This window comes from Grosmannia clavigera (genome assembly GCF_000143105.1).
Source record: "Grosmannia clavigera kw1407 unplaced genomic scaffold GCSC_125, whole genome shotgun sequence".
NCBI lineage: Eukaryota > Fungi > Ascomycota > Sordariomycetes > Ophiostomatales > Ophiostomataceae > Leptographium > Leptographium clavigerum.
Window position 1 is genome coordinate 36958 of NW_014040818.1, and position 10844 is coordinate 47801.

General features: G+C 55.8%; 2 protein-coding genes across 2 annotated transcripts; one reads left to right on the top strand and one right to left on the bottom strand.

The window, feature by feature from the left end:
- Nucleotides 1-592: 592 nt before the first annotated feature.
- CMQ_8025 (class 5 chitinase 1) lies at nucleotides 593-6473 on the bottom strand (the record flags this gene model as incomplete). Its single annotated transcript, XM_014319131.1, has 8 exons — nucleotides 593-643; nucleotides 816-934; nucleotides 993-2188; nucleotides 2382-2583; nucleotides 2669-4126; nucleotides 4190-4362; nucleotides 4438-4733; nucleotides 4812-6473. The coding sequence occupies 8 exons, from the start codon at nucleotides 6471-6473 to the stop codon at nucleotides 593-595; spliced, it is 5157 nt and encodes a 1718-aa protein (XP_014174606.1).
- Nucleotides 6474-8118: 1645 nt separating this feature from the next.
- On the top strand, nucleotides 8119-10316 carry CMQ_8026 (f-box domain containing protein; the record flags this gene model as incomplete). The annotated part of the gene is made up of 2 exons (XM_014319132.1): nucleotides 8119-9576; nucleotides 10194-10316. 2 exons carry the CDS (start codon nucleotides 8119-8121, stop codon nucleotides 10314-10316), a joined length of 1581 nt encoding a protein of 526 aa, XP_014174607.1.
- Between the last annotated feature and the right edge of the window lie 528 nt (nucleotides 10317-10844).

The window sequence follows — 10844 nt, forward strand, 5'->3', positions numbered from 1 at the left end:
TAGATTATTGACCCTACGTGCATGTGTGTATTGTTATTGAGCTGGGCGAGAAGACAATAGCGAGTGGAGCGAAACAAGAAAAGAGAAAGGACTTAGCATAGTAAAAGGCGCCACAGTTGGTTGGTTACCCATATGTTTCGGTGAGAGTCGGCATCACCATGCCGTCGTCGTAGCTTTGGCAATCCCAAGACAGTGCTACGCTGGCTCGGGCTCTGGCTTAACAGAACACTGAACTTCCGCCGGCAATCTAACCTATTTTTAACCTGCACCATTCGACAGGAATAGGGCATCGCGAAGAAACTACTTACTAAACCACGCTTCTACTGATTAGAACTTCTGCCATTTTCGTTGGCTTTCCCCTTAATACTATCTTGCTTGGATTGTGCGCGGGCTGCTTTAGGCGCCCCCTTCCTCTGCATTATTTTGTGCTCTGTATTCTGTAGCATGGCGGTCGACGTCTAAAGGCTGATATGCAAGGTGGTATGCCCCAGCTGGGGATACTCCTACAAAGTGCTCATGTTTTTAATTATCCCGCTATCATTACAATGTTATGATAATATGCCTCTTTTGCGAGCGACATAGCTCCGAGGCGTCAGTGTCGGTGCCGGACACGTGCGGATAGCAGCGCCCTCTCCGAGTTTTCCTACTATGTATGCAAAACAGCCAGCAACATGAAGCGACGCTGCCTTGGCCTTTTCGGTCCTTGCAGCTGGTGGTGACATTCACATTCTCCTCCATGTACCAGGTATGCCCTGCATGTCTCGCATGTCTCGCATGTCCCATATGCCTCACCTTTATAGTACACCGATACACACATAGGAATCTAGCCACAAGTTGGTGCAGGAGGTGCCCACCGTCGGATTCCACGTGTAGAAGTTGGTCACTGTGATGTCTGCCGCCGAGGCTATCGAGGCACAGGTATCGCCCGAGACAACTAACAAAAAGTTAGGCGAGAAGACAGCAGCGAGCGGAGCGAGATAAGGAAGACTTACCATAGTAAAAGGTGTCACAGTCGGTTACCATTCCCGTTTCGATGGGCGTCGGCGTCGTCACGCCGTTGTCCGATGAGGTGGACGTCGTGGATGTTGTGGTCGTGGTCAGCGTCGCGGCGGTGGTGGTGGTGGTGCCGCCGCCTAGGACGCCGATGCAGACATAGTCGCCCAGGCCGAGAGACGCACAGCTGCTGCCGACGGCCGGGTTCCACGCGTAAAAGCTGGTCAGGCTGATGCCAGCCGACGTGGCGATGGCGCTGCAAGTGTCGCCCGAGACGACGAGATAAAAGTCGTCGCAGCTGCTCACCATCCCCGTCTGGACCGGCGAGGGTGTGGAGATGCCGTTGCCAGTGGACGATGTGCTGCTGGTGGCGCTGCTCGTGCCCGTTATGCCAACGCATACGTAGTCACCCAGACCGAGAGAAGCACAGCTCGATCCCACGGCTGGGTTCCACGCATAAAAGCTTGTCAGGCTGATGCCAGCCGCCGTGGCGATGGCGCTGCAGGTATCGCCTGATACGACGAGATAGAAAGAGTCACAGTTGCTGACCATGCCCGTCTGGACGGGCGAGGGTGTTGAGACTGTCGAGACTGTCGATAATCCCGTCGTCGTTGTGGTCATAGATCCGCTACCGGTGGTGCTGGCGCTGGTGGTGCCGCCCGCGATGACACTGGTCTGGGTGACGATAAATGACGTGACCTCGGTCACCGTCCATGTCAGCGTCACCGTGCTGCTGTTGTCGGTACCGGTCCAGTTCATGGGGACGTAGGCCGGGATGCTGGTGGTCTGTGAGTACGAGTATGTCGGCGTGGAGGACTGGACGATCGGCGAGGCCGTCATGAGCGCCATCGAGCGAGCCCTAAGGTCAGCAGCCTGGGCGTTGGCGTTGTCGTCGCCGTCGCTGTCCTCCTCGTCTTCGCTCCTCCCCAAGCTCCTTCGCCGGAAATCAAGGCCTTCACCTGTGCAAGATATCTTTAGTCCTCCGGCGGACACGATCGCGCGCTCGACGCAGCCATCCTTCATAAAGAGGGGTAGGTTAAAGTATACGTAGGCTGGGTAGTCATCTGTGGCTTCATACCAGTCCCAGCCGGTGAGGGCGCCGCAGCCTTTCTCCTGCTTCTTCAGCGCAGCACCACCGTCGTCGGACCAGCCCTCGATGTTGTAGATCTCGAAAGACCAGTATAAAACCTCGTCCCTGCAAAAAGCTTGGTTAGCATCCTCACGTCCGCAAGTGTCGTCTTGTATTTCTCTCCGTCTCTGTCTGTCTCTCTTTTTCCCTTTCTCTCTCTCTCCCTTACCAGAAAGAGCAGTCGGTCACTTCTGAGGGTGCCGGGACCATCGTTTGGATAGAGGTGGCGGTCGTCGTCGAAGAACTCGTCGAGAGGTACGTCTTTGTGCAGCCGGCCAGGTCCGAGCAGCCAATCTGTGACAGGCCGGCGTAAGTGCACACCTCGCAGTTGCTTTTAGCTGTCTCATACAGGACTGCAGCATTGGTTGTCTTGGTCGGCATGGCTGTGTAGGCGCACGAGTTGCCACCACCGCCGGTCGTGGTCTTGGGCGCAAAGGTCGACCCGGAGCAGACGCAGTATTCTGAGGTAGTGTTGTCGAGTTTAGCATTTTATATATTGTCATTATCAATACAAAATCGTAAATCAGGACAAGCGAAAAAATTCACGTGCAGTGATACCCTGGTCGGGGTCCTGGCCCTGATACGTGCAGGGAATGTACGAGACGGTGGTGGCAGAGCTGGACGCAGAGGCAGAGCTGGACGGCAGGCTGCCGTCCCCCTTGTAGTATGTGAAGCCAAAGAGGCCGCCGGCGCCCAGCTGAGGCAAAGCACCGGCCGGGTTGTCTATGGCCCAGGTACTCGGAATGTAGCTGGCACCGGTCCAGGTGCAGTCGGCCGTGGTTGTCCACGACGTAGTCGTCGTGCCGGTGGTGTCGCAGGCGAGCGTCGGATCACACGTCTGGCTGTTGCATGTCGACTTGCTCGACGAGCCGTAGTTGGTCACGGTGCAGGGCACCTCGTAGTTGGTAACGGTGTGGCTGGTGGAGCATGACGTCTTTGTGGTGCTGTCGTCATCATCACCACTACCGTCGTCGTCGTCGTCGTCATCGTCGCTGTCATCGCAACCCGCGCCGAGGCAGTTATCTCCGTCAGCACCAGTCGGACAGCCGAGGCCGACACAACCGCAGATTCCAATGCAGGGAATAGACGGCAGGCAGTTGAGCAGACACACAGAGCCGCAGCCGACGACGCAGGTCGGCGACGGCGAGCCCGAGTTGACACTTACTGAGCCGACCATTCCCGGAGGTAGTCCGGGTGGGGGAGTAGAAGTAGAAGTAGAAGCATCAGAAGCAGGAGTAGTCGTGGCCGTGGCCGTCGTCTCCTGCGACCCTGTGTACGGCCCCGGGCTGTAGGTATAGATGATGCCGGGCAAGATGGTAGTGGTGGAGGACTTGGTGATGGTGTCGTTGGCCTGCTCGAGCACGGTGGACGGCATGTTGACGCTGCTGGTAAAGTAGATGATGGTGTCGCTGACGTCGGTCCAGATGACGTTGTAGATCGAGATGGTGTCGGTGGTGAGGGCGGGGATGGTTATGGTGGTGACGACAGTCGATGTGACGTAAGCGATAGAGGTCTGGCCGTTGGAACCGGTGCTGGTCGACGTCCACAGCTCGTCGATCGTCTCCGTGACCGGTGGCTGGCTGATGGTGGTCATTGTCGACAGCGTCCACGGCGGCAGGACAAAGGTGCAGGGCGGGATGCAGGCGATGGTAGCGTCAGGGTCGGTCAGCACGCTGGGGTCAATGTAGACGACGCCGGAGCCGTTGGTGACCTGCGTGCCGTTGTCGTAGTAGTTGGTGGCCAGGTCCATGGCCCAGTCCGAGGTGCCGGCAAAGTTCATGCCCTCGACCCAGGACACGCGTGAGTTGTACGTGTTTGTCGAAAGGTACGAGATCCACTGCGTCTCGTCGTAGACCACAATGTCACCGGCCTCGTCCGAGTAGTATTGCTGGGCGTTGGCATCGGGCGTGATCAGAATCTGCCCAATCTCCCAGTTGCTAATATAGCCGGCCGTGTCAGTGCAGATGCCCGGCGTAGCGCCAGTATCGGGGCCGACATAGGTGCCTGTTGTTTTTGTCAGATTCACTTCGCACTCGCACTCGAAGTCGAACTTGCACTCGCACTTACACATTTCCGTGTAGCATCCTGCCTCAGTCATCTCAAAGCTGCGACCGTACAGCGCCTGGCCGACCATGACCTTGTTGGACGGCACGCCGGCCTTTGTGATCATGGCCAGCGCCGACAGCGTTTCGGTCTTGTTTACCTGCGATCGCAGGCAGTTTCCGTCGACGCAGCCCGGACTAAACTACTGGTTAGAACGAGCATGTGAGAGAGAATCAGCATTAAAATCAGCATCAAAGGCAGCGCAGACTAACTCGCTAAAGCTGTTGTCATAGTCCCACTGGCCGTGCAGGTCGTATGTCATGTAGATGATGTAGTCGACCACCTCGCCGATCTCCTTGATTGGGAAGTTGCGCAGATACCAATAGGACGCAGGCGCCGCAATCGACAACGTGTACTCGTCCGTCGGCAGCCGTGCCCGCATGTCCTGCAGGAAGGCCAGGTAGTTTGTGGCGTCCTCGGCGGTGCCGGCCGGGATACCCGGGATGTCCGTAGCGCCGGGGTACTCCCAGTCGAAGTCGACGCCGTCGAGGTCGTTTGCTTTGATAAACTAACCGCGTTAGCTTGGTTTGGTTTAGTTTCGGCCCGCCTAGCTTATCTTTTCCTTCACGTCCGACGTCTTACTTACCGCTACAATGTTATCGGCAAACGTCTGCCGCTGCGCCTCCGACACGCCCTCGCGGAAGATGGGGTACGTCTGCGGGCTGGTGGAAAAGGCCCAGCCACCAAAGGAGAGGATCCGCTTGTAGCCTGTGCCGGCAAGGAAGCTGTCAAAGATGTCCTGGTAGCCGCTGACGTCGACGGCGTAGTCGTCGGTGATGTTGCCAAAGGCAAAGTGCACGTGCGTGTACTTTGATGGTATGTCCGCTGGGTCCATGTGCAGACACGACCGGTCCCTGTTCCACGACTCAAAATAGCCCACAGTAGCAAACGAGTCTGGCGCCACGGACTGGATGACGGAAAAGCCGCAGTTGGAAATGCAACCGTTGCTGCCGGCCTGTGCCGTACCCGGCGCTCCCGTGTCCGCCGGATCCGGCGTGCAAAAGTCCGACGTGATCCCGCACTGGCCCCAGATGTCACAGCACGCATTGATCGGGCACGGGTTGAGATCTGCCCAGCCCGTATAGTTGCTCGTGGGCGTCGTGTCATTGACCTGCGGGCCGCACACTGCGCTGGACACAGTTGCCGGGAAAGGCGGCGTACCGGTGCTGAGACAGATATACTGGCCGATCTGCAGATCCGAGCAGCCCATCCATCCCCAGGTGTTGTCATTGTTGTCCTCGACGGCCGCTATGTTGATACCGTACGTCAGCGCTATGGCCGAGCACGTGTCTCCCGTGCTCACCACATACGTATAACACGTTCCGTTGGCATACGCTGCCGGAGAGGTGGCGTCTGCTCGTCGGTGCAGACTGGATGCCGTGGCCTCGTCGTCCTCTGCGACTATTACCAGCTCTGGCTCCGAAGCTGCCGACCACCACGTCGAGGTCGGCGATGCTCCGTCGCCCTGCAGACACTTGCCGTCGGTCCACTGGGCCAGAGCCGCTTGCAGTCGGGCCACGTTCACGTCGCCCCCCCCTTCTGTGTCGACGATGACCCCAAAGACTGCCTGGCCGGCAGAGGAGGTGGGGGACGAGGAGTTTCCGCTGCTGGTGCTGTTGTTGTTGCTTCCACAGTACTGCAGCGCCGCGCTCGGTGCCTCGATGTAGGCCTGCGCGTCGGCAAATGCGCCGAGCACGTTGACGGCGCTCGCTGTCTGCACGCCCGACCCGATGAACACGCCGGCGACAGTGCTGCCAGAGGAAGCAAACAGACCGAGACCGAGTCCGTCATCTGGTTTGTCTTGCGCATACGAGAGAAGATGGCTCAAAAGGGACGCCGATTCTGATGATGACAAAGACGTGGTGGACCCGTTACCAGTGCCCCAAGAAAGAGCCATCGGCCGCACAGTCGCACTTGCCGTCGTCTCGTTTCCCTGCTGCGACAACGACCGCGCCGCATGGCCGTTGGCACGCTTAGACGCCGATGTGGTGGCGGCGGCGGCTGACAAATCTGCCTCTACCGAGCACGCGCGAATGGTAAAGTGCTTGCGACTGTCGTTGACGGCGTTGAACAGGTTGGTGTCAAACAAGACCGTCTTGTTGCATCTGCTGAGCACGTGCAGGCTGTGATAGTACGTCCAGCCGGCCGGGTCATGGCCGAGCTCGCTGCACACCTGTGGACAGCGTGAGCGGATGGACGAATACTCTGCGGCAGCAAAGACTTGGGTAAATGCCAGCAGAAGTATCATGGCAAGGCTAGCCACGGGCCGGGGCCGTCACGGGGACCGGCTTCACCGACAAGGTCACGCATAGAGCGTATGTTCACGTACGTACGAATGAATAGCTTGGTAGTCCGACTAACAATACTCCGTACAGGCTCCATGACCCCAGTTTTGTGCTCAAGGCCAGGCAGTCCACCACCAGTGCCCCGTACGCCTTGTGCCGTACTGCCTGCGGATCTGGCTGTACTTCTTCCTGCTCAGCATCCTCTGCCAAAAAGCGGTCGCTTATTGGCTCCGTGAGTGCCAACGCAACTTCTGTCTCGCACAACTTGGGCCTCAACAAGCGTGTCATCGGAAACCTCGATGAAGAGGAAATAGACGATTATTTGGCTGAGACGGTGGGTACGGAGGACATTCTCGTACTCGACTCCCCGGCGACTTCTCCCAATTCAAATGCTCTGAGCATCATCTACACTGGTAAGCTGCTCGCTCTACAAGTTTAAAGATTTACCTTTGCTAACAAAACCCCCCAGCTAGCAGTGGAAGGCAATATACCTATGCCGCAGAGAGAGTCTTTGCAAACTACGATGGCGCCAACACCTTAACAATGGGTACGCCCGGACTGATTGGCTGCACGGTGTTGACGATCGTGTCAGATGAGGCCGTGTACATGGTGAAGACCTCCCAAGATGACGAACTATTTTTTATTTTTGTTTTTTGTGGCTAGAGCTAACAGACTATAGGCGCACATATTTGAAAGCCTCGCCTTTTCTCGTGATGACGCCGTACCTCCGGCCACAGCGCTGAGACGAAACTTTGTCAACCTCATCACAGGTGGATCAAAGTAGAACAGCAAGGGCGCGGCCATTACGCCAAGTCTCTACATAAACAAGAACACCAAGGCTTACATCATGACGCCGAAAACTCCGGCCGGGGCCACCGAAGAGGAAGTTCAAGCAGCAAACGCAGACAGTACAAGTGTGGGCTATCCAGATGCCATTGCTACTATACAGCAAACCATTGTGAATCTTGTCGGGGATATAGATATAGTTGTACTTGGATATGAGGCGGATGATAGTGAGGAACTACCTCCACATAGAGGCATAGCATTGTTCGAGTACGACGCGAATGCGGATGGCGACGAGAATGGAGGCTGGAGGCTTTGGTATGAGCAAAATACCGTAATAGGGGGCTCAGTAGCAAGTTAGACAGAAGATGCTTATGTGGGTCTAGCCCATGTGGCTTCTACTCGCTCCTGTGCGCCCCTAGCGTAGCTCTCTGTATGAGCTGTACCAGGAGGGACCTCTACAGCAATCCAGTACGGTTACTGTAATGGCCACTGTTGCACTGTAGCAGTAGAGGCAAAGGTCTTCTAAAGATCTAGTAGAGATTCCGAAGTAGGTAGATGATGGTTGTTGCCAGACTGCGTTGTGCGCGCAGTCTAGCGCCATCACCACTAAGCTAACCCTAGCTGTATAGATGCCTGATATTCAGGTATCCACACCCATATTAATGTCCACCAAAACAAGCCCATGTGCCAAAAATAACTACGAGTTAATAAGCTTAAGCTGAACATAAATACCACCTCCCACCCACCCCCTTATTGCCCACGGTAGCAACGCGCGATTAACTCTGTCTAGCTCAATTGTTTTACCCCTCTTCCACCTCATCTATGGCTCCCGCGACATTCAACGTCTTGCCCGTCGAGCTGGTCGAGTCTATCATATCGTTTGTGGACCTCCCGGACATCTGCTCGCTTCGTCTGGCGAGCCGCGCATTCAATGACAGGACCTCTCACGGCCGCTTCAAGGCCTTTTGTCAGCGCAGGGAAATCCTTCTCACCATGCCGGCTCTCGAGAATCTCGTACGTATCACGAGCCATGACCGCTACGGCCGCCGCGTGGCATGTCTCCTGCAAGACTGCACCTTGACTGGCCTCTTGGAGGAGAGTCAGGTCAAGCTTGTGGACAGGGGTGGCCACCTGAGGGCGCCACCGCCGCAGCTAGTGGCAGGTGAAGACGCAGATATGACGGCACGGCAGACAGAGCTCCTCACAGAGGTATTCCGCAACATTAAGAAGGCGAGACGTAACGACGACAAAAACGGCCACAACGGCATATCATTACTGAGCTTGCGGGTTGCCGTTCGCCAGGAGGACGGCGTGCTGCGTGGCGCAGAAAGCATTACCATGAACTTTCTACCTCTCTGGGACATGGCTCAGCGGACGTTTCGCATCGCGATAGATGCGCTGCTGGCCTCGAATCTGGGCGTCAGCACGCGTCTGGACGTCTTCCACTCCCAGCAGCGATGCAGCTTCTCCAGCCGTGTTTTTGTCGACATCCTGCAAGACAGGATGGCGGAAACATCACTCGCATCGTTGACATCCGTATTCTCGACATTGCAGCACCTGGATATAAGCCTGTCGGGGCCCCATCGTGCCTCAGGGCGGCGGATTACAAGCGAAGGCACCGCTACACAATTGACGGTCATCGAACAGCAAGCTGTCTACTTTATGGAAGTCTTGCACACGATCCTAGATCTGATGGCTACCGGTGCCCTACCAACGATAAAAAAACTTGACATTCATTGGTTCAAAGTACATCCGTACCAGCCAGATACCGAGGAAGAGGAAGAGAGGGAGGGGGAATCTTCCGTCACACTCCCTGAGCCATCCCCACTACCGCCACTATCCTCTACACTTGAGAAGCTGTCCACCACATCAATACGCCTCGACTCTTTTGCCCTCAGCGGCGTAAAATTTACCACCGCTGATAGTCTGCTACAGGTCCTCCAGGCGCTGCAGCCCAGCCATGTCACGCTGTATGAGATCGTGCTGCCCAGCGGCGCGTACGATGCGGTGTTTGCCTACCTCGCAGATCCGGCCAGCCCCGTCACATCCTACCACCTGGACGACTTGAATGATGTCAACAACGGCAAGTTGCGCTATATGTATCTCTTCGGCCCGGCCAAGCCAAAGTACCCGGGCTGGCCGCGTCCTAGGACGCTGACCCGTGGTACGGACGAGGCCAAAACTGCCATCTGCTACGAAATGAGACCGACCCGGATTCTGGGCTCGGGTGAGGCCATGAACTGGAGAGCTGCAAGAGCCAGAAAGTTCGGCTTTCTTACTGTATGTAGACACGGCAGGAATAATCGGACAGGATAGGAGGTGATTTTTGAGGACGGAGGCAGAGGCGAGGCCCTTGTTCGTACCTACAATGGTTTAAACGGCAATGGAGGTTTATGTAAGATATTGCCGTATAGTTTCCGTAGAAGAACTTCAACCATCCTTGGTGCCTACCCTTTTGCATAAGCTTCTCTACATGCAGACCTTTAAGTGTGAGCCCTCACCAAGGCAGCTCTGCGCCTGCAGGGGACAATGGATGAAGCGACATTATGCTTCTCTGGCCGCCCTTTTCCATTTCCGACTCCAGACTGCCCAGTAAGCTGTCCGTCTTCAGGGACAGCTGGAGCCTACAGAGCTATCTCTTTTCCATTCTCAACTGTCACTTTGGCTGCAATGCCCCACACTTTGACCATTAAACTTTGCGCCAGCATATGACTTGAACGATCCTAAAGCTACCAGCATTGTCTGGTGAGGCCATCTTCCCAATGGCACAAAGGTCCACGCATGTCTCGAACATCCAGCTTGCCTTCTCACACACCTCATTCTGGGTCAATTGCGGTTCCTGCTCATACAGCTTACTGTACGTCACAGTCAATATTGACATCTTGTGACTAATGTAGGCCTCTACGGCGCTGGCCGCTAAGACACTGTTCAGCTCAAGCGGGAGTCGTGTTCCGGCGGCGCAGCTTGCCAGACCTTTCTCGATATCTACGGAGTACATAGTAGCTCGTTCTGGGCACTAACCCTCCCCCCTATAAGCATCTCCACCGTCTTCTCTGCCCCGCACCTCTAGGGCAAGCCTAAGGTGCACGGTGCTCTTTGCTAGCGGCACGATCCTAGCTTACATTTTTAGCGTGTTTGTCCCGCTAGGAGCATTCCCTACAAGCAGGGCCCAACTGGTACATTAGGGCACAGCTGTATCTGGCCTTTGCGCTGGGGCGGCGGCGTTCATCCTCGCCAGCCACTTTCCCCTTCGTTACGACAAGACATGGGGGTCGGCGAGGGGCCGGGCCATTGACGACGGAGAGTAGCAGTAGGAATGAGTTGACAAGATTGGTGAAAGGGGAGAGGCTCGATGAGAGACTGGCTCACTCTCTTACAAAGAACAAAGACAGATAGTAGGATGTATCTACGGAGTACAGTACAATGGAATACGTGCTATTGTAATACAGCCTAGCACATCTGTAAATATTATGTATGAAAAATAATCACTAGCAAGAATTTCTGTGTTGTATTTGTCTATCCCCCTAAGATGCCTTATACATAGTATA